The sequence below is a fragment of the Rhinopithecus roxellana genome, chromosome 16 (genome assembly GCF_007565055.1).
Source record: "Rhinopithecus roxellana isolate Shanxi Qingling chromosome 16, ASM756505v1, whole genome shotgun sequence".
NCBI lineage: Eukaryota > Metazoa > Chordata > Mammalia > Primates > Cercopithecidae > Rhinopithecus > Rhinopithecus roxellana.
The window spans coordinates 14,647,224-14,669,890 of NC_044564.1; the positions used below are offsets into that span (position 1 = coordinate 14,647,224).

General features: G+C 56.2%; 1 protein-coding gene across 8 annotated transcripts in view; it reads left to right on the forward strand.

Moving 5' to 3' along the window:
* The window catches only part of RAPGEF1 (Rap guanine nucleotide exchange factor 1), a 162,968-nt gene extending 140,532 nt beyond the window's left edge, over positions 1–22,436 (forward strand). For all 8 annotated transcript variants that reach the window (XM_030919859.1, XM_030919855.1, XM_010372845.2 and 5 more), the window contains 12 exons: positions 1,327–1,438; positions 3,611–3,686; positions 7,912–7,996; positions 10,130–10,222; positions 11,062–11,247; positions 12,389–12,473; positions 12,586–12,680; positions 14,744–14,822; positions 14,928–15,029; positions 16,536–16,633; positions 18,849–18,977; positions 19,583–22,436. In XM_030919859.1, coding sequence (XP_030775719.1) covers positions 1,327–1,438; positions 3,611–3,686; positions 7,912–7,996; positions 10,130–10,222; positions 11,062–11,247; positions 12,389–12,473; positions 12,586–12,680; positions 14,744–14,822; positions 14,928–15,029; positions 16,536–16,633; positions 18,849–18,977; positions 19,583–19,733 — 1,291 coding nt within the window. In that variant the 3' untranslated portion in view covers positions 19,734–22,436. The remainder of the gene's footprint in view (positions 1–1,326; positions 1,439–3,610; positions 3,687–7,911; positions 7,997–10,129; positions 10,223–11,061; positions 11,248–12,388; positions 12,474–12,585; positions 12,681–14,743; positions 14,823–14,927; positions 15,030–16,535; positions 16,634–18,848; positions 18,978–19,582) is intronic.
* The last annotated feature ends 231 nt before the right edge of the window (positions 22,437–22,667 follow it).

The following is a 22,667-nucleotide window of genomic DNA, read 5'->3' on the forward strand; positions in this document are numbered from 1 at the left end:
ATAGTGAGACCTCATCCCTACAATGAACAAAATTATCCAGGCATGGTGGTGGGGGCTTGTGCCTGTAGTCCTCGCTACTTGGGAGACTAAGATGGGAGGATGGCTTGAGCCCAGGAGGTCAGGGCTGCAGTGAGCCAAGATCACGCCACTGTACTCTAGCCTGGGCTACAGAGGGAGACCCTGTCTCAAAAAAACAAATAAATGGCCAGGCGCGGTGGCTCACACCTGTAATCCCAGCACTTTGGGAGGCCAAAGTGGGAGGATCACGAGGTCAGGAGTTCGAGACCAGCCTGACCAACATGGTGAAACCCTGTCTCTACTAAAAATACAAAAATTAGTGGCCTGGCACAGTGGCTCACGCCTGTAATCCCAGCACTTTGGGAGGCCGAGGCGGGCGGATCATGAGGTCAGGAGATCAAGACCGTCCTGGTCAACACAGTGAAACCCCATCTTTACTAAAAAACAATACAAAAAAATTAGCCGGGCATGGTCCGGGCACCTGTAGTCCCAGCTACTCGGGAGGCTGAGGCAGGAGAATGGCGTGAACCCGGGAGGCAGAGCTTGCAGTGAGCCAAGATTGCGCCACTGCACTCCAGCCTGGGTGGCAGAGCAAGACTCTGTCTCAAAAAAAAGAAAAAAATTAGCGGGACGTGGTGACATGTGCCTGTAATCCGAGCTACTTAGGAGGCTGAGGCAGGAGAATCACTTGAACCCAGGAGGTGGAGGTTGCGGTGAGCCAAGATTGTGCCACTGCAATCCAGCCTAGGCGACAGAGCGAGACTCCGTCTCAAAAAAAAAAAAAAAAAGAAAACAAATAAATCAATTCTGTCTCCTGCTAGACTGAACCCTCAGGGACAAGAGGCTATGTCTGCTTGATTCACAGCTCTTTCTTAGTGCCAAGCAAAGGGTCCCGTGGCGAGTCGGTCCTTGGAGAAGATGGGGAAATAGCCTCAACAGCAGTGCGGCTTTCTCTCCCATTCTGCTTGCCCCTTTGCTCCTCCTCTCTCTAAATGCTGACTGTGCAATGGGCCTTGGCAGAGAGTGGCTGAGACCATCGCTCAAACAGCTTAATGGAACCTTTTTATTTTCCCAGCGGAATGACTTCCGTGGACAGATGGGACATCCGGAGGCAGCAGGGAATGTCCTGTGGCCACACAGCCAGTCAGTAGCAAAGCTGAAGATCCAGTCCATAGTGATGTAGCTGCCATCGGGGCAGGCATGTTCCGGGAGCAGTTTTGAGCGGTGCACACCAGCACTGCCTTGGCCTCCAGGCATCAGGAGCTGGGCTGGTTTGACACTTGCAACACAAACCACTTCTCCCCTCAGGGCCCCAAAGTCACCAGATGCTCTGGAGTCTGCTCAGTCGGAGGAGGAAGTGGACGAGCTGTCCCTCATCGACCACAGCGAAATTATGTCCAGGCTGACGCTCAAGCAGGAGGTGAGGACTTCCCAGGCCGGGGTTTTGCAGCCTGGCCCGACAGAGAGCAGGTGGGGCTGAGGAGAATGTGATCTTGTCATAAGCAGAACAACCCCAGGAGGCTTAGAGACCAACTCTTCAATGCCCCTGGGGAGCCTCTGGGCTGTGGACTCTGGAGGGATAGATTCCAGGAGAAGTGTGCCGTCTCCTGATGCTTCTAGAAAGTGATCTTGGCCGGGCGCGGTGGCTCAAGCCTGTAATCCCAGCACTTTGGGAGGCCGAGACGGGCGGATCACAAGGTCAGGAGATCGAGACCATCCTGGCTAACACTGTGAAACCCCGTCTCTACTAAAAAATACAAAAAACTAGCCGGGCGAGGTGGCGGGTGCCTGTAGTCCCAGCTACTCGGGAGGCTGAGGCAGGAGAATGGCGTAAACCCAGGAGGCAGAGCTTGCAGTGAACTGAGATCCGGCCACTGCACTCCAGCCTGGGCGACAGAGCGAGACTCCGTCTCAAAAAAAAAAAAGAAAGTGATCTTACACAGGTCAAGTTCTGCAGCCTCTGTAGCAAAAGATGCCAGAACTCCTGAGGGTGTGGAGATGAAATCCATGTAAATGCTCTGCAGACAGAGCCTGTGTGTGTTTGGCCCTCACTAATGGGAAACTCTTTCTGTTGTTGAAAATATAGCCCCACTGTAGCTTCAGCCTGGGAGACACCAGCTGGGTGTCTCCCTGGGAGGCCAAGGCAGGGGGATAGCTTGAGTCCAGGAGTTCAAGACCAGCCTGGGTAACATAGCAAGACCCATCTCTAAAAAAAAAAAAGAAAAGAAAAGAAAATTCAGGCCTGGACACTGTGGATTCCCTGGTCCTGTGCCTTGCCTGCAGAACCTCGTTGGTGAAAACAGGGCCCAAACCTATGACAGTGGAGAGGAAGCTGGACCGAGAGTGCCCTGCCTCTCCCTCCTGGCGTGCAGTGCTGGAAGTGCAGAGGAACAGCTTCATAAAGCAGCCTTGGCCCTCACGAGGAGGCAACTATTTTGGAGCTTCGATTTGATGACACATAGACAAAAGGGCAGATACTGTCCTTTGCACACTCCCAGGCAAGAATGCGCTGGCTCTGGCCATGGCAGGGAGCAGCCCAGGAAGGTGTCTGTGCCTTGGACTGTCACACGCAGGCAGGGCTGGTGGGGGTGCTCACACAGCTGGGCTCCTCTGCAGAGAGAAGTGTCATTTCATGATCCTTGCCATAAATTTCTTCCTTAAAATCAGGTCAGAGGCATAACTCCCACTCCTAGAGGTAAACCCAAGACAATCTCAGGCCTCTGGAGTCAGGAGGTAAAATACCAAAGCCCAAAAATAAAAAGGTGGACGAGTCTCAGAGTGTGTGCCACAGCTGAGAGGGCTGGTTCTGTACCCCCAAGCGTTACAGAGCAAGGAGCATTGAGGGGCAGGGGCAGAAACAGGCCTGGGGGTTTGTCCTGAACCTCCATTCCTGGCCCTGGTCACAGCTCTTTTTGGCTATATGCTGGGTGACCTCTGTTTGCCCGCACGGAAGCAAAACTTGCTTCTTAACAGGTAGGTGGGGTTGGTGGCAGGTGTGCAGCATCAGATGTCATTGAACAGCTCTCTCTGTAATGCTTTGCTCTCCTCTAATGAAGGGCCCCATAGAAGAACCTGTGTCAATGCAAGTAACTTCTACCTCCACCTGGGGAGACGGATTTAGATTTAGGGCAGCTTGCTGCAGTTTTGGGGAACATGAACATGCTTGGAAATAGCCCTGCTGCCTCCACAGGCATCCTGGGCAAGATTGGGAACTGTCTTGCCCCCAGGGGGTCCTGCTTCACTTGTGGTTTGGTGAGCAGAGAAGGATGGATGGTGCTGTGTCCCCTGGCCCAAGTTGTGTACTCAAAACAGTGACATGTCCTGGTGCCTTGGTGCCCGGGCAGCTCCCAGGCCATCCAGCTCCCAGACTCAGTCCAGTTTGTGCCTGTCACCAAGCACAAGGCGAGTCTGGAGGGCACCCCTGGCATTGCAGTGCAGTCACACTGCTCCTGGGCGGAGGAGCACAGGAGAGGGGACTTGGGGTTCCTGCATTGCATTTTCTTTGTCATCTCATTCCTGCCTATTTCTTCCTAAACTGACTCTCTGAAGGGCATACTCTGCCTCATACCTTCCTTGGCTGCTTTCATTACAGGGTGATGACGGGCCGGATGTCCGTGGAGGATCTGGGGACATCTTATTGGTCCATGCTACTGAGACTGACAGGAAAGGTAGGGTGCCCTCTCCGCAGCGGCCTTTGTGTCAGCAAGCTCACTAGATTGGGGCTGATCCTGCCCCAGGTGCCACTCGGCCTCCCATCACTCTCCTGTCCCCTCCTGGCAGCCAGCCCTGAGCAGGTCTGATCAGCAGTCCTGGGGCACCTGAGTCAGAGCAGAGAGAGCCCACCTTGGGAGACAAGTAGATCATGTTCAACTCCAGGCATGTGCGGCGTCTGTCCTCCACTGGTACAAGGTAATGACCGCAGGGCCTCCAGGGTCCTTGAGGGGCTCAGCGCATAGTAGGTGCACCACAGACAGCGCCTTGAATGGTGGCATGTCACCCAGTAGTACCAAACTTAAGATAACATGCAGGTACCTTTTGATCCCTTTCCTGACTGCTGAGTCAGTCTATTATTCCAGACCATTAGACCAGACTTCACTCACATACTCCACGAGGAAATTCTCCGTTTGTTCCATCCAGGAACCTTCGATTCACAGCACACAGCTGCCCCACCCCACCACGCATTCAGTGTGCTGATTGAGAGGGCTGGAAAAGCAGGGACCATCCCCTAATCCCTAAAACGCCCTGTTGGGTGGACTCTGCTAGCAAAAGAGCTGTCATTCCCAGTCACGTTCTGGAAAGGAGGTGCCAGTGACCTGGTGGGGTGCGGCCGCAGCCCCCTTCACTGCCTGCCCTCCAGGGGCCAGCACCACCTGGCCAGCCCATCTCTCCACACAATGCTTTGCTTTTTACATTGAAAACAATGATTTAAAAGATGATGTCAGAGCAATGGTAAAGTAAACTGTGGAGGGAATGAAAACGCTCCCACCTTGAAATCCTAGTCCAGCCTGTTTCATTTCTTTTTTTCTTCTCTTTTTTTTTTTTTTTTGAGACAGAGTCTTGCTCTGTCGCCCAGGCTGGAGTGCAGTGGCGCATCTTGGCTCACTACAAGCTCCGCCTCCCGGGTTCACACCGTTCTCCTGTCTCAGCCTCCCACTGTTTCATTTCTGTAAAGGACTCTGTCCCTGTGTTTCCTTAACACGTTTCCCAACACGTGACCTAGAATGACTCGGGGAATTTCTGAATTATGGAGGTAGTACTAAAAAATATTTACATTGCAGAAAATTAGAGAAAAAGAAGAGATGGCTCCCACAAACTCACCGCAGCCACTGTTGCGCCCTTCCCTTCACTGTTCCCTTACCCTTTGTTTGTTCTGACCAGGGCAGGGCCCAGACCTGGTGATGCTGCATCCTAGCCCCAGCTGTGCCATGACAGGCTCGGAGGGCCCCTGGGCAGTCCCCAGGCTTCTCGGCCTGAGCCGACTCCACTTGTTGAAGGGGTGAACAGTGCCCGTTGTTGTGCAGATTACGTGAGGGAGCGTGAAACCTGCCCCGCACGTCAGCGGTGCTGGGGGCGTGATCAGCACCATCCTGAGCGCAGCCCTCACTTGGCTTCTCTGCAGTGAATCCCCTCCCTGCCTGACACAGTGGGGCTCCATCCTCAGTCGGGCACAGGAGTGACTTTCGTTTCCTTTTTGTCCACAGTGAGGGGCTGAAATGGGAGCTGGCTTCAGACCTCGGCTCCAAAGGGTGAACTCCACTGTCCTGTTGGGTACAGCCCCGAGACAGGACAGCCAAGAGGCTTCTGGCTTTTGCTAGCTGGACCTGCTGAGAGGAGGCTCTGTGCCGGTGGGAGCTGTGCCTGATGTTATTAGCAGGAGGGTTGGAGGCTCCCCAGAACTAAGGTTGTACCTAGGAAAGTATTACTGAGGCAGAAGCCATGGCTCCGCTGGGAGGGTGAAGCACCTTGTGGCAGGTAACAAAGCAAGCTTCTTGGGCAGGTGCTTCCTGCAAGCCATAGACTGCCCCAGCAGCACGAGTGGCTGGGAGCCCCATGGCTCAGGGCTGTGGAACCCAGCCTGCCGAGCAGGGCTTGGCAGGGAGAGGCCATGTGGGGGTGCTTTGTGGTTGTGTGGCTCTGCTCTCAGGTGTCAGGACCTGCATGGGAGAAGGTCAGGTCAGCCTTGGCCTCAGGCCTCAGCTTAGATCCTGTCTATCCCTTGGCAACTGTGTGCCAGGCCTGTCAGCTCCAGAGCTTCCAATTCCTTGGGAGGAAAATGAGGAACAATTTTGGGGCCTTTTAGGGCTGTCACAAAGACCAGGTGAGCTAGGGTGCACAGAGTGCTCAGGGCCACACCGAGAGTCCTGTGATCGCTAGAGGAGTGGCACGGCACTGCCGGTCCCAAAAGCCAGGTGCTGTCCCATCTGCCATAATCCAGGGCACAGCAGAGGAGGGAGGGCTCTGAAATTGGGCAGACATGGGCGCAGACCCGGTGTGGTGGTGTGGCCTCGTGCCCAGGCTCCTCCTCTCTCGGTGGGGTAACAGGCCTCTCTGCCCTTGTGGGATTGCTCTGGGCATTGAAGGATGTGGCGTATGTTCAGGGCGTGGCCCAGTGCTCACCAGCAAGTCCCACGAAGTCGCCATGGCTACTGGCAATGATGCACCCGCAAAGGGCAGTTGACTTGGGCCCATTCTTCCAGAAGCAGGTGTGGGTCTATACTGGGCCATCTCTGCTTCCTTCCTGAAGCACTCTTTGAACAGAAATAGAAATCCAAGCTTGACAGTGAACTGAGTGGGTGTGGGGGCCCCGGAATGAGCCCGAGCGCGGTGCACATGGGCCGTGCTGTGATTCTCAGCCTGGAGCCTCCCTCACCTGCCGGCCTTACCCCATGCAGCCTCCAGTGCAAGAGCAGACATGGGTTTTCCTCTCTTGTTTGATGCAGAAGGGGATGGGGCAAGGGTGGGGGCAGGAGCCAAGCCAGCATGGCTCAGCTGGAGACATTGGTTCGTCAAGGTTCCTCTACCCAGCAGCTCGGGAATGAGTGAGAAGGTGGGAGCAGGTGGTCTGTGCCCAGAGCACAAGATTTAAGCCGTGCATGTGTGTGCCCAGCCTCACAGTGAGGAACACGGCTGCGGAGCCTCCTTGGGTCTCACACCTCAGCAGCCATGGGGGGTGGCTGCAGGGAGTGAGTCTGGCTGCCTGTTGGCCACCTGTTGGCTCAGGCAGTGTCCTACGTTTTAAAATTCCACTTTTTTCTGTAATATCAGAGATAGCACAGTTGAGAAGGTGTCACCACAGCAAATAAATAAGGCTGTTGTAATTCTGGGAAGTCTGGGAGTCCCTGGCTGGTACCAGCCTCCTCTTAGAGGAGGCAGGCGTGGAGAAGTGAGGGGTGGACTGGAGCTGCCAGCCCACATCTGCCCAGTGGCTGGCACCACGCCCCTCCTTAGTACCTGGCCCAGGCTGTGCCTCTTCAGCCTATCCCTTAGGACCCAAAACGTGGAATTTCCCCAGAGTTTTGGGTTGGACCCTACCATCTAAAAGTACTGGCTGGGCACAGTGGCTCATACCTGTAATCCCAGCACTTTGGGGAGGCCACTTAAGGCCAGGAGTTTGAGACTAGACTGGCCAACATGGTGAAACCTTGTCTCTACTAAAAATACAAAAATCGTCAGGCGTGGTGGTGCGTTCCTGTGGTCCCAGGTACTCTGGAAGCTTGAGGCAGAAGAATCACTTGAACCCAGGAGGCAGAGGTTGCAGTGAACCAAGATCGCACCACTGCACTGTGGCCTGGGCGGTAGAGTGAGACCCTGTCTCAAAAATAATAATAATAATAATTTAAAAATAAAAGTACTGCCTAGGATTTCATTTCAGGATCCTGCTGACAAGTTTGAACAGATTATTTCCTTTGTGCCCATGATGGCTAAGACCCTCTGAAGCATTAGACTCGGATAGGCAGAGCCTCTCAGAGTCTAATCCAGGGCTGGCTCCTACCTGGAACAGGCATGCCTCCGGGTTTTGATGCCTAGGGCAGGCATCACTTGTCAGCCTAAGTGCCCTCTTCCGCTGGGACCAGAGCTGGCCTCAGCTCCTACAGCACGGTTCTCCAGGCAGCACTATCGTCGGTAGGAAGTGCCCATGAGATAAAACTCATTCCTGTTGTCCCTCTCTGATCTGCCATTTCCTTTGAGAGATGGACAGAGAGGATGTGTGACTTCTCTGGGACATGCAGGCGGAGGCACCAGAGTGGGTTCCCAGGCCCCTGGCTCCCTCGCCTGTCCCACTCCCCGTGCCGTCTCCCCTGCCTCTCTCAGAGCAAGGACTCACATCCACCCCAGCTCCCACCCTCAGCCCTCTGCACCCTGACAAGCAGCTTGTGTTGCTTTTCCCTCTAGATTTGGTGTTGTACTGCGAGGCCTTCCTGACCACCTACAGGACCTTCATCTCCCCAGAGGAGCTCATCAAGAAGCTGCAGTACAGATATCCTTTCCTGCCTGACCCACGGCCCCTGTGCCATGGGCATTTCAGAGAGAGAAGGGCCCTCTTGCCCCTCAGCCTTCATGGGGGAAGCTGAGCAGCATGTTGGGTGGCAGTGTGATTGAAGTGGGGACACAGGAGCCCCACGGACCAAGGTTCCCACCTCTACCCTCCTGCATTCCAGCTTTGAGCTCGGGCAAGTTCCTCATCTCTTAAAAGGTCGAGTGAAATGATGTGAAGAGGCTGGAACGTACGTAGTCTGGGAATGTGTGCCTGGTGGCAGTTGTAGTCACTGGATGATTCTAAAAAAGAATGAGATATGCCCCGGACTGGGAGGGAGCGAGTGTGCCGGTCCTGCAGACGCCCCTGCAGAGACCCCCCATGGTCGGCTCTGGCAGCTTCTCAGAGCTGAGCCCCAGGACGTTGGGCACGATGGACACCAAGACCCAAATAGAAAGCTCAGGGGTCAGCACGGTCACCTCCCCCGCAGCGGACTCTGCGACTGCCACATCCACAACTGGAATGGGCTCCTGTCCCCAGATCTACCTCACAGGCCCACCCTCAGTAAATGTCACCCTCTGCAGTAGTGGCTGAGAAGGACCCCAGGGGCTTGAAAGGACCCACTTGTGGGACCCGTTGCTTCTTCAAGTTCGAACCTGCCCACCCTATGAGGCTGACCTGCAGCTGCTGCTCCAGGAAGGCAGACTGGGTCGGCTGCTCCTCAGCCACCTCACCTCTTAGCACATAGCCCACGGCTGCCATCTGCTGGGCAGCCGCCACCACCTAGGGTAGGAAATCCTGAGTCCACCAGCGCCCTCGCCCCTTCCTGTGTGCCCTGAGCCTTCACTGCTCCACTTGGGGTCTCCTGCAGACCTCCTGGCCTTCCGTTCTCCCCTCGTGGTAACCTTTAGAATTCCTAATCTATCAAGACAGATGTGGACATCTTCCATTGGCAGAGTCTCGGGTCCCTGGCAAGTTCTGTCACTCAGAGTGCCTGCTCACAGGCCTGGCTCAGCGAATGGCTGTCACTTACACGTGTCGAGGACTTGCTGGTCAGGCGAGATGTGCTTTACATGTGTGCTTTCACCTAGCTCTATGACCATTTTTTAATACGTGTGTGTGGGTGTGTGTAAAATTACCATACTATACATGGGGCCACTGCTCTGTAATTTTCTATTGTGTAATTGAGGAAACCGAGGCTCAGAGACATGAAGGACCTGACCCATGTGGCTGCTTGGTGGGAAAGCAGCCATATGCCACTTGCCCCCTGCTGCCAGCGCCCAGGCTCTCCGCCTCTGCCCGGCTCAGCCATCATGGAAATGGTGCAGCATCAAGGTCTGGGCCTGATTGGCTGGCGACCCCTGTGCTGTGGGCCAAACCATTGTCCCTGCTACATTGCTCTGTCCCGAGCCCCATGACTTGGAAGGTCCAGGATCGCTAGAGAGAGAGCAGGAGGGTATCGGAGAGGTCTGGAGAGTTGATGGCAAGCACAACAGCCGGGCAGGAAACCCTGACCGCAAAGCAGAGCCCAACCTCAGGGCATGAGCCAGAGCTGGTCAGGTGCTAGAAGGGCTGCCCTGGAGACAGGGAGCCAATTTGGAGCGTGCTGCAGCTCTGGGAAGAGAGACCCGGCCCAGTGTCACGGAGGCAAGAGCTCCCCTGCAGAGCCCAGGGAGGCAGCCTCAGGATGGAAACTCACAGAAAGACTGGAAGGCGACACTTCTGGCCTACACACCTGCCCAGCGAGCTGGGGTTTTAAGGGTGTTTGGTTTGGGCCCACCGTTCTCTACCTAAGGTTCAGCAAGGCACTCTCTACATGTCTGTAGTCTCACGGGCACCTCGCGGTGAACCCAACAGAAAGGCAGGCCTGGACAGTGCAGCAGAGATGGCATGGCAGGCAAGAGAGGACAGCAGCCAGGGGCATCCCTGGGGTCAGATGCCTGTGCTCAGATCCTGGCTTTGCAGTTGTTGCCCCGCGCTAGCGCTAGTCCCGTGCCCTCATTTCTGGATGCCAGTGCTTTACACGCAGGGAGACGGGCACATTGTGAGCGCTCAGCAAGTGGTCCCCAGGAGTCAGTCCTCCACTCCCACCACCCCCGGCTGACCACGTGACTATTTCTTTAACCCGTGCTCCACATACGAGAAATTCTCTCCCTTTGCCGACACATTCAAGAAGCGCGTCAGCAAGAACACATTCTTCGTGCTGGTGCGGGTGGTGGATGAGCTTTGGTGAGTGCTTCACCCTTGGGGTCCTAGGGGGCCAATGGGGAGGCAAAGGCTCCAATCCACCTGCTTCTCCTGCCCATCGGCTCTGGGCAGAGCTGGCTCTTGCCTGCATTATCTTGGTCCTTTGAGAGAATGGCCTGTCCCCAGCAGGCCAGGGTGAGGTGGGTGAGGTGTCTCTCCACCCCGCGCCCAGGCCCTGGATTTCCTCATGAGGTCCCTTGTGGACCCTCAGGAGAGAACCCGCCACACCCACCTGCTCCCATGGGTATCTTAGGTCCAGTCTCCAGCAGGCGTGCTCTCAGCCACCAGCCGTGGTGGAGGCTGTGTGGAGGCTGGAATGGGAGAGGCTGCCTCTCCCTCCCTCCTCAGTGTTTCCATGGACGGCATGGCACTTGCCATATCGGTTCCGCTAACGAATCTCCATCAGGCGGACTGTATTCCTCCTGCTGGGGGAGATGACCGTGGTCAGTGGCTGTGCGGCTGGGAAATGGCCACGCGTGGACAGCTCTCAGCAGGGCAAGTTGGGGAGCATCCCTCAGGCATCTAGTCTGAGAGGTCAGGAAGTCTTGGTGTCTCATCGCCCAATGGGAGCAGCAGCTCCCCAGGGCGGGATTCGTGTGGGACTTGTCCCTGCAGCCCAGGCCCCAGCAGAGTCCCTGGCGCTTGTCCAGTGCCAACAGATGGCTGTTGCATGTGTGGCAGGTGGTATGACCATCCCAACACCTCTAAGAATGCAGGCAGCCATCCCAGGCTCTCGTCTCCTGCTCTCTTCCCATGAGAAGTTTCCCAGCCAGCTCTGTGTCTTGTCTTCCTGCTCCTCACCTTGTGCTCTGGTCCTTCAGCCTGGTGGAATTGACAGAAGAGATCCTGAAGCTGCTGATGGAACTGGTCTTCCGTCTGGTGTGCAACGGGGAGCTGAGCCTGGCCCGTGTGCTCCGGAAGAACATCCTGGACAAGGTGGACCAGAAGAAGCTGCTCAGGTGTGCCACCTCTGGCCAGCCCCTGGCGGCCCGGGGGGTAGCAGCCAGGTGAGGAGCCCACCTCTCCAGCCCCGCCTCTTCCCCAGGAGCCGTGCCTTTCTCAGTTTACCCTCCCTCCCTGCCAGCCCCACAGCCCCATCCTGGTTCTGCACAGGCGCTTTGATGAGATGCCTCAGGAACAGCCCTGTGGGTCCCTGGGGGCTGGGCCTCTTCTCCAGGAGACACATATTGGGTGGTGATCCCCTTGTGAGTAGGAAGTGGGCAGCAGGGCATGGGGCTTCAGAGGACAGGGCAGGAGTGCACACACCCTGGGCTTGGGTCAGTTCTGGGTTGTCCCAGCATGAACATGGCAGTGGTTGATGCTAGTCCGGCCCTCCAGGCTACCCTGACCATCCCTAAGAATCTGCATAAAGAGGCCGGGCGCAGTGACTCAAGCCTGTAATCCCAGCACTTTGGGAGGCCGAGATGGGCGGATCACGAGATCAGGAGATCGAGACCATCCTGGCTAACACGGTGAAACCCCATCTCTACTAAAAAATAGAAAAAACTAGCCGGGCGTGGTGGCGGGCGCCTGTAGTCCCAGCTACTCGGGAGGCTGAGGCAGGAGAATGGCGTAAACCCGGGAGGCGGAGCTTGTAGTGAGCTGAGATCCGGCCACCACAGTCCAACATGGGCAACAGAGCCAGACTCCCTCTCAAAAAAAAAAAAAAAAAAATCTGCATAAAGATTCCTGTCTGTGGCCCGCCCCCTCTACACCGACGGTGAGTGCCATTTGCAGCTATAGATGTCTTTTGAATAGTGGGCTCCTTCCGGTGAGCGCATAGCCTTCGTTTCTTTGGCACCATCTCTGTTCTTGCTGGCCACCTGGAAGTGGGCTCCAGCCATGAGCGAGCCTTCTTGGCATCTCAGTTGTCCATGAGCTCATGAGGGAGACTCAGTCTCCTGATTCCAGAAGCTGCTGGACACACTCGGCAAAAGCAGGAGAGAAAGGCAGACGGTGTTGTCCCGGAGAGAGGCAGGAGGCCCATAGGGCCCCAGGGAGCCTTTTGGGGCTTCCCCGCCACGTAGCCTCCACGCGCCTGCTGGGCAGAGAGGCTCTCCTGCTCTGACACCTGCAGCCCGGGCCTGCTTACCTCTCCCCACCGCCCTCCCCACCCCTGACGGCTCTTCTCACGCCTCTGTCTTCCAGGCCGGGGACCTTGCACGACTTTCACAGTCATGAGATCGCGGAGCAGCTAACTCTGCTGGATGCTGAGCTCTTCTATAAAATAGAGGTACAGGCTGCTCCTGCCATGGGGAGCCACACTGGTTGTCCCTGAATGAGAGAAACCCCCATTACGGGAAAGCCGGGGGCTCCACCTCCAGCTGCCTTCTTTCCTTTTGCAGATTCCTGAGGTTTTGCTTTGGGCAAAAGAACAGAATGAGGAAAAGAGCCCCAACTTGACCCAGTTCACGGAGCACTTCAACAACATGTCCTACTGGTAAGAGGGGCCCAGCGCCAAGCCCTGTTGCTCTGGTTGGTGGCACGTCTGGGTGGGCTCTGCGTTTTCCTTTGCAGGGAGCTCGAGTGGTGGGAGAAGGAGCTACCTCTTTCATTCCTCTAAGCTCCTGGGGGCCCCGCGAGCATTGACCACGAACGGTAGACAGAGGACAGGGGCAGGCAGAGGACAAGGGCAGGGACAGGACGGGGCTTGCTGGAAGTGGCCACCTGGTCGAGGAGGCTCAGTGGGGAAGAGTGCCAGGGTCGAGGAGCAATGTCTGCCATAGGTGGCGTTGGGAAGGGCGTCGAGTTTGCCCTCCTGCCCTGTCACTGCCAGGCAATCTCAGGCTGACACTCAACTGACTCTGCCTGACAAAACAGCACAAGAGTGGGCTCTATAACATTAATGTTTGTATTTAGTCTTTAATTCTGTGTGTGTGTGTGTGTGTGTGTGTGTGTGTGTGTGTGTGTGTGTGTGTGTTTGAGATGGAGTCTCGCTCTGTCGCCCAGGCTGGAGTGCAGTGGTGCAATCTCAGCTCATTGCAAGCTCCACCTCCCTGGTTTACGTCATTCTCCTGCCTCAGTCTCCCAAGTAGCTGGGACTACAGGCGCCCGCCAACACGCCCGGCTAATTTTTTGTATTGTTTAGTAGAAACAGGGTTTCACCGTGTTAGCCAAGATGGTCTTGATCTCTTGACCTTGTGATCTGCCCGCCTCGGCCTCCCAAAGTGCTGGGATTACAGGCCTGAGCCACTGCGCCCAGCCTAGTCTTTAATTCTTAAAGCAAAATGAATCCCAGTAGTGTGTTTATAAAGCAGAGCTCTTGTCTCTTCAAGAGGCGACAGAGCCCCCACAGCAGCTCAGCATCAGGCAGGACCCCGCCCAGAGCTCAGCAGCTGTGCGCCCCCCACTACCCACTGCTGCCTCCAGGAGAATGTCTGATGTGTTTTAAAGGCCCCGAGATCATCTCCCCTTTTCCTGCCATCCTCCCCACAGAAGCACTCCGTCCTGGGGAAAGCATGGTTAGCCATGGCAATCCAGCGTAGGGTTTTGCCCAACAGGATGTGGTTTCTAAGGCAGACGGAAGTTGCACACAAGGCCCCAAGCCTGGCTTCTGACACCAGCCTCTGGCTGGGTGCAGGAAGCTTGGGGGCACACTCCACAGGGCCTGGCTGCACAGAGGTGCAAGCACAGTGGCTCACACCTATAATCCCAGGACATTGGGAGGCCAAGGCAGGAGGATCACTTGAGCACAGGAGTTTGAGACCAGCCTGGACAACATAGAGAGACCCCCATCTCTACAAAAAATTAAAATTAGCCAGGTGCAGTGGTACATACCTATAGTCCCAGCTACTCCGGAAGCTGGGGCAGGAGCAACAGTTGAACCCAGGAGTTCAAGACTGCAGTGAGATATACTCAGTGCACCGGGTGACAGATGGGTCTCTTAAAAAAAAAAAAAAGAAGCAGTGCAAAGTGTGGCACCTCCTCTAAGTGACCCTGGTAGTGGTCCCTGTGAACCACAGGAAACTGAGGCCAGCGTGACACCCTGCTGCATTTATCCCACAGATGAGACTGGCCTGTGGCTTTGGTCTCGGCTTTGGTTGCTACTAAGGTTCTCAGAAGTTCCTTCCCTCGTGGCTGCCAAAAGTGACTTCTTAACGTCACGTGCTAGCGGGTCTCCCCGAGCCAGTCCTGTGCCAAACAAGGAACTTGCCCAGCCCGCTGCTACTTGGGGTCCATGCTTGTCGGGAAAGGCTCTGCTTTGATCCTCCCATGCTCCACCTGCAGATTCAAAGCCCCTTTTGGGCCTTTACCAGATTTCCTTATGGTCACCAGATTTATTGTCACCAGATTTCCTTGTGGTGTCTTGCCTCTGTCCCGGGATGCTGTGAGCTCCTGGAGAGCAGAAAGTAGGTCTATGCCTGGGGCAGGCTGCAGGTACTCAGTAGGGGTGGGCTGGTGACCACTGGCATGGAAGTCGTACAGGTCCTGTCTCCACCAGGACCCCTGGGGCCTGCAGGGACCGGTCAGCTCAGCTGTTTCTTTTTCCCTTGGTCCATGCAGGGTCCGGTCCATAATCATGTTACAGGAAAAGGCCCAGGACAGGGAACGGCTGCTCTTAAAGTTCATCAAGATCATGAAGGTAATGGTGGCCAAGTCCTCCCCAGGCCCCCACTATCAGTCCCTGCCTGGGGAGCCCGGGACCCGCCTACCCTCCTGCCTCACGGCGCCGCCCCTCTCTCGGCAGCACTTGCGGAAGCTGAATAACTTCAACTCCTACTTGGCCATCCTCTCTGCCCTGGACTCAGCGCCCATCCGCAGGCTGGAGTGGCAGAAGCAGACCTCAGAGGTGAGTGGCCTTGGGGCGTGGTTGGGAGGATGGCTGGTAAAGGGGGCCACGCAGCCCTCAGACAACCAGCTGTGGCAGAAGGTGCTCCCACTGAAGTAAAGGCTGGGCCTAGGCCCGTGCTCTGCCACCGACATGCTGTGTGGCCAGGACAGCTACCCTCCCACCTTCCTGTCTCTGATCCCCAATCTTCAGGCCCCAGGGAGCTCCGAGGTTGGTTCCAGGGTGGTCACGTCCTGGTGTTCTGCTGCCACCCAGCAGGCCCATCCCTGGGTTCCCATCTCCCTGCCCTTCCTCAACCCGTTCTTCTGAAGGGTCTGCTTCGGGCCGGGCGCTGCGGTAGGTGCTGGGGATGCACGGTGAACAGCCCAGCATGATGTTGGCTGGGTTTCTGCTGGATAAGCGCTAAAAGAGGAAGGGCGGGCAGGTGGGCCAGCCCAGAGGAAGTGTCACTCATGCCACCACCTGTAGAGGAGGAGGAGTTTCCTGGGAAGGGAAGAGAATCAAAGGGGACAAAGGAGTGCACAACTGGGAGCAGGTGGGCATTGGCACCTCCAGGAACAGGAGGAGGCCAGGGGACCACATCCCCAGAGAAGGGGACCAGCTCTAGGTCACGAGAGCCTCAGGAGCCTGGTGAGGAGTTGGGCCTTTATCCTGTGTGGGGAAATATTATTGCAAATGGGGGCAAACCCCATAGCTTTGAGTGTCAGCCAGGCCACCCAGAGGTCATGTCAGGGACCCGAGGGTCAGCCAGGCCACCTGGGGGTCGTGTCAGGAACCCGAATGTGACCCAGGCCACCCAGGGGTCATGTCAGAGACCCAGGTGTCAGCCAGGCCACCCAGGGTCGTCTTGTTCAAGCCCATGTTCAGGGATGGTTGTAAGCTAGTGTATGGGGAGAGGTGGGAAATTCACACGGCCTCTCTGCAAGAGGGTTCCTGAGGAGGCAGCACTTCAGGGACAGGCACCTAACAGGAGAAGAGGCAGGAGAGGGGCCTTCTGAGTGGGGCAGGGCTGGCTGAGTCTCCTAGGCAGGAGCCCCCCGCCCCTGCAGGAGAGAAGCCTCCAGCCCTGAGGAGGGCGAGGTCACATGCCGTCTCTAGTTGGTCCTCCCTGAGTGCAGGGCAGAGCGAAGGCAGCTCCAAGCCAGGAGTGACGCCACTCAGTGTGTGCCTGGGAAGCTCGTCTGGCTGGCAGGAGCCCATCTTCCGGGACGTCGTACACACGTAGGCGCTGGCTGCCCAGGCACAATGAGTACTGTGAGGTGTTTCTCCATAGAACGGCCTGAAGTCCCCCTGTGACCAGGGGTTGGGCTGACACTCGTTGAAAAGGACAGAATCCCTGCTGGCCAGGGCCAGGACCCACACCTGGCTGGATGTTTGCACGTGGTGGGACCTGTGGAGGTGGGCAGAGGGTGGTTGACCCTCCTGTTAGTGAGGAGGACCAGAGCTCTGTCCCAGCACTGCCCCAGCACTCGCTCACACCTGTCCTGTCCTGTCCTGTCCTGCCAGGGCCTGGCCGAGTACTGCACGCTGATTGACAGCTCGTCCTCCTTCCGAGCCTACCGGGCCGCCCTCTCAGAGGTGGAACCGCCGTGCATCCCGTACCTGTGAGTAGCAGCCCCTCCAGGCCCCCAGCCCCGCCTGGGTTTGCCTCCATTGCTCTGGGGAAGATCTGTCAGGCTCCAGCAGAGAAATCCTAATTTAGGGGTTTCTAACAGAGACATTTGTACTTCGGTTTTACTTAAGGTTCTTGTAATACATAATGTACAATACATATATATAATATAATACGTAATGCTTCTTATAATACAGTTTAAACAGAACAGAAAGGCTCAGGTGAAGAACACGGGTTCTCCTTCCCCAGCCCCCAGCCCCGCTCTCGTTTCCTTCCGTAGCCTGCCCGTGAGCGTGTGCAGCCATGCTTGTGACAGATGTATGGCTCCTGTCCCCACACACGGCATCACACAGTATTCCAGTGTCCTCACACGTGGCTGCGCTAGAACAACCTGAGGATGCACAGCCACGCAGGAACCTTGAGAGCCTTGGTGTAAAGAAGTTCAGAAAGTGCTTCCTGAGTGTGGACCATGGGTGGGAGGAAATATGTTTCATAGCAAAGGGACGTGGCGGAATAACCAAAGCCAAACAAGTGTCTGTTGCAGGAGTTACGAGAGCCTTTAGTGTGCTGTAGACACTGAGACTCTCCAAGAGACCAAGACTCAGCAGCATCCCAAGGCTGAGTGTTCAATGGCACATCCTATAGGGCTCCTGTAGGGCTGCCCTCCAGGCCTCAACTCGCAGAGATAAAAATCCCCAGGCTTTCTGCTCTGAGTGCTAACAGTCTTTCCCACCATGGCTCCACATCTGCTCCCTCAAGCTGAGTTCTCCCTGAGTGGAGGAGCTGCCCCCGTCTCTCTCATCTGGCCTTACATCTGAGTTCTCCCTGAGTGGAGGAGCTGCCCCCGTCTCGCTCATCTGACCCAGGCTGGAATACAGTGGCATGATCTTGGCTCACTGCAACCTCTGCCTCCTGAGTTCAAGCAATTCTCCCACCTCAGCCTCCTGAGTAGTAGCTGGGATTACAGGCGTGCACAACCATGCCCGGATAATTTTTTTTTTTTTTTTTTTTGTATTTTTTTAGTAGAGATGGGGTTTCACCGTGTTGGCCGGGCTAATCTCGAACTCTTGACCTCAGGTCATCCACCTGCCTTGGCCTTCCAAAGTGCTGGGATTACAGGCGTGAGTCATCACACCCGGCCTGTTTCTTTGTTTAATAAAGACGGAGTCTCTGTCACCCAGGCTGGAGTGCAGTGGTGCAATCATAGCTCACTGCAACCTTGAACTCCTGGGCTCAAGGAATCCTCCCACATCAGTCTCCTTAGTAGCTGGGATTGCAGGTGCACACCACCATGCCCAGCTAATTTTTGTATTTTTTTGTAGGGACGAGGTCTTGCTATGTTGCCCATGCTGGTTTCAAACTGTTTTTTTATTTTATTTTGTTTTATTTTATTTTTTATTTTTTATTTTTTGAGACAGAGTTACATTCTTGTTACCCAGGCTGGAGTGCAGTGGCTCAATCTTGGCTCACTGCAACCTCTGCCTCACAGGTTCAAGTGATTCTCCCACCTCAGCCTCCCAAGTAGCTGGGATTACAGGTGTGCACCACCACACCCAGCTACTTTTTGTATTTTTAGTAGAGACGGGGTTTCACCATGTTGGCCAGGTTGATCTCAAACTCCTGACCTCAGGTGATCCTCCCACCTCGGCCTCTCAAAGTGCTGGGATTACAGGTGTGAGCCGCCACACCCAGCCTAGCTGTTTTCAGACTCTTGAGCTCAATCCTTCTGCCTCAGCCTCCTGTAATACTAGGATTACAGGTATGAGCCATTGCACCCAGCCCACCACACCTGTTAATAAAAGGAGATCTCTGCCCCTGCCCCCTGGTTTGGGTTTTGGGTTTTTTTTTTTTTTTTTTTTTTTTGTATTTTTTTTTGTTTGTTTGTTTGTTTGTTTGTTTGTTTTTTTTACTGCTCATTTGTTTAATGTTACTTTAGCAGCCATGGCAGCCATGTCACCCTCAGGCTCCTCATCAGCTGTACTGGCTTCCGAGGGCCCCAGCAGGTGCTTGTGGAGCCAGAGGCCAGAGGCTGAGGAGGGAGTTTGTTCTGGGAAAGACAGGCACCCCAGACTGGCTCTTTGGTTTGCTCTGGGATTTGGAAGCAGCAAGGGCTAGAGTCATGTGTCAGGCGCTAGGACTCGCAGTGAGCAGCTGCCAAACCAGCCCCTCCCTGTAGCAGTAACAGGCTTCCTAACCCGTCCTCCCAGGGGGCTGATCCTGCAGGACCTGACCTTCGTTCACCTGGGAAACCCAGACTACATCGACGGGAAAGTGAACTTCTCCAAGCGGTGGCAGCAGTTCAACATCCTCGACAGCATGCGGTGCTTCCAGCAGGCGTGAGTGCCGCCGCCCCGGGGGGGCTGGGCAGAGCTGAGCCCTGGGCCACACCCAAGGAGAGACAGCCTGGGATGCCGAGGGGAGAGGGAGCCACAGAGGACCCAGGGACCCACCCCCTGCTGAGCAGGGATATAGTCCAGGCCTTTCCATTTCTGCCAGGATGACTTGAGAGCATGCCCACCAGGCTCCATGCCAGGCCTGGCCCTGGGCCTGGACCCCGTGACGGCACAGCTCGTCCTCCCATTTTACACACCAGAAGCTGGTGCCCACCTTGCTGTGAGAAGCGCCTGACAAACCCTGGCCTGCCTGACTCCGAGGCACCAGAGCTCCCCCAGGGCGGGCCCTGACATGCATTGTTGGGGGCAGTGGGGTCACCTGGGGCCCCTTCCCTTTGAGCAGCCCAGCCTCAGGGCCCTGTTTGTGCTCCATGTGCTGGTACTGTATCTGAGTGCTGGTGTCCCCCCTCTGTCACATTGGTTAACGGCAGCCCCTGCAGCATCCGTTTGCTGCGAGGCTATGGGGATGGTCCCCACAGCACCATCCAGGAGGGTGGATGTCCAGCCCACACAGGTGCTCACTGACTGCTCCCCATCCCCTGCACCAGGCACTATGACATCCGGAGGAACGACGACATTATAAACTTCTTCAATGACTTCAGTGACCACCTGGCTGAGGAGGCCCTATGGGAACTGTCTCTGAAAATTAAACCCAGGAACATAACAAGGAGAAAAACAGACCGGGAAGAGAAGACCTAGGAGCAGCCACCGGGATCGAGGAGAATGCTCGAGGGGCGTGGAGGGCAGCTCCCAGACCGGAGAGGACCTTGGACCTGTTAGGCGCATGGCAGGAGTCCCGGCCTCGGAGCCACGAGGCTGGCCGGGCCTTAGCGGGGCCGGGCGGGAGCTGGAGCCTGCCTGCCGCTTCCTGCCTCCCTCCTCTGTGGGAGCAGACCCGTGGGCCTCAGTGCAGCCAGCAGGCAGGTCTTGTTGCCAATTTGCAAACCGGTGGTTTTCTGGTTTGGTTTTGTTTTCTGCTTTTACTTCCATCTCTCCCCTCTTGCCCTTCCACCCACTCCCCTCCAGGGAGACAGCAGTAGAGACCTCATCAGCAGACCAAGGAAGTGGCGGGTGCTCCCCTTCCCTGAGCTCCAGGGTCCCTGAATCTTCTGAAATGGAAAATGAGGGGAGGCCTTCTGGGGTGGGCTGTCCTCCAGGGGCCCTGGAATGGGGGCGAGCAGCTGGGTGGGCAGAACACAGAGTAGACTGGGAGGAGGTCCTTTCACTTCTCGCTTCCGCTTCTGTTGCATGGAGGATGGTGTGAGCTTTGCAGCAGGCCCGGAAAGGTACGCAAGTGACGCCTTAGCAGCCCCGCAACCGGTGCTCTGCACTGCGGTACTGGCGCCATCAGGGCCTCCCTCGCCCGCCTGAGAGCAGCAGCAGTGTCTGTCATCCCGTCACCCCTTACCCCCCACCCCAGGCCACTGGGCCCCTCCCACACCACCTGGGGAGCTGAGCAGAGGAGGCTGGAGTAAGGGAGGACTTGATCATCCAAGAAGTACTTTTTATTGCTGGGAGTCTTCTGAACCTCACCAAACTGAGGCCAGAGCTGAGCTCCTGGGGGAGTTAGTTCAGAGGGGAGAGACCCGCACCTCCCTCCTCCATCGCTCGCTGTGTGCCTTAAACTCCATCTCCTGTCCCTCCCCATCCCCTGGCTTTCCCTCCCTCCTTGCCCTATCCTGGGCCGGCCAGCAGGGCTCCTCCTCTGGCTCTTCAGACCTTTCAGCCAGTGCTGTCAGTGCCCCTGGGAGGGAAGGGCATCCCTGAGGCACCCGAATGGGCCGTCGGGGTGCAGGGAGGCAGAGGCCTGGCCGCGGAGGAGCCTCGTAAGGTAGCAGCTGCAGCAGGTGCGCCCTCTCCCTACTCTCCCCACAGCAGAGCGGCTTCCAGAGCAGATGCTCTTTCCATCCTCCTCGTCAAAACCGTTCTCGCTGCTGAGCTTGGCAATCTGGGCAAGGCTTGTGGGGCGCTTGGCAAACAGAACCTGCCCTGTGCCACCCGGCTCTGTGGCCTCCATCCAGCATGAGCCTGCAGGCAGGGCACTGCGGGAACCCAGTCGTGCTGCCCCAGCCCATGCCTCCGGGTCATGTGAGTGCTCACTTGTCCCAGGTTTAGGACGTGGTCAAGTGAACAGCAGGGTCTAACTATGCTTACTTAGCCCAGTTCAAACAGAACAAAGGCAAAACGTAGAAAGCAACATCTGTTGATCATTTAGGTTTTTTTAAAACAACCATGTCACTTTGAGTCCTTCATGGGTTTTTGAACAGCATTTATCAAGAAGAAAATGTGGGTTTTTTCCCCTCTCCCATGTTTTGTTTGTCCTGTAGATAGAGGGAGGAAAGCCGTGCAGTGGCAGGCGGGACCCCCTCTGGCGGCGGGCCCCCTCTGGCGGTGGTCCTGCAGGGCCAGCCGGGACCTGTCACTTTATTATTTAAGGAGTGTGTGTGTAGAGTCGCTGGCTTATTAACAGTATTGTGTGTGGGTTGGGTTTTTAGTTTGTTCCTTCTTTTTGAAGTCCCTTCATTTCAATCCTTGCCTCTCCCCTTCCCTTGCCCAGCTCTGTTGAATGCTGCTGTGCGCGTGTGAGGGCCTCTCTGCACACAGGGCCCTTGGGTTTGTGCGAACTGAAATTCTCCCTGTATTTGTGAGACTCGTAGGAGTCCCCCTCTGTAGCACAGGCAATGCCAGTGCCATGCTGTAGCCTCAGAAACCAGGCCTCTCCACCCAGCAGCAGGCGGAACCGTGTCTGTGGTCGGGTGCTGTCCACAGCTCTGTCTGCTTTGTTCTTGGGCTTGAGCCGGGTGGAGGTGGGGTCTCTTCACCTTCCCTGAATTCAGAACAGACCCTGTGCCTGGCCCCAGTGTGCCCAAGCAACTCCCCAGGCCCTTGTTGGGAGCCCTTGGTGGTCTGAGCAGCGGGGCCCAGGCAGCACATGAGCAGTGCCCGGGACTCCCTGCGTGAGGACGGCAAGGTGCGATGTATGTCTCACTTACTGATGGCAGGCGTGCCCCTGCGCCCCCTGCTCCTGGCACTGGTTATTGCTGAGCTCTGTGCTCAGTGCTGCGGCCTGGCCATGGCTCATCTGTTCCTTTTTGGGGGCCGGGCGGGTTGTGGGAATCCATCTTCACAGACAGATAGGAGCCAGGCGGAGGACTCGTTCCTTGCAGAGGTCAGTCCTCACCTGCAGGTGTCGGGGGTGGCAAGGAGGGGCAGGCACACACCATGTCTGACCTAAACCCGATTCTGGGGAGCATCTCCCGCTCCAGCCCCACAACCTCCACAAGGTTACATTGTAATATATATGCCCCAGCTAACCTGTCTGATGGTGGCATCTTCCTGCAGACATTTCAAACATGTAACTTTTATATGAAAAAAATAAACACAGACGAAAGCTGCCGAATGTCATGTCCGCGCTCAGCTGCGTGTGTGCAATTACAGTGACAGCCCAGCCTGCTCTGGGCTGGCCTCAAAACCTCTTTTCTGAGACCCCTCTCGCAGGTGGGGCTCCTGGGAGGCTGAGGGTCATTCAGCTGCATTCCCAGGCCCACTCGCTGCCGTTGGGGTAGTTGTGGCTGAGTGAAATGGATGTTGCCAGAACTTTCCCTCCTAGGCCTTGTGCCCTAGAAGCAGTCA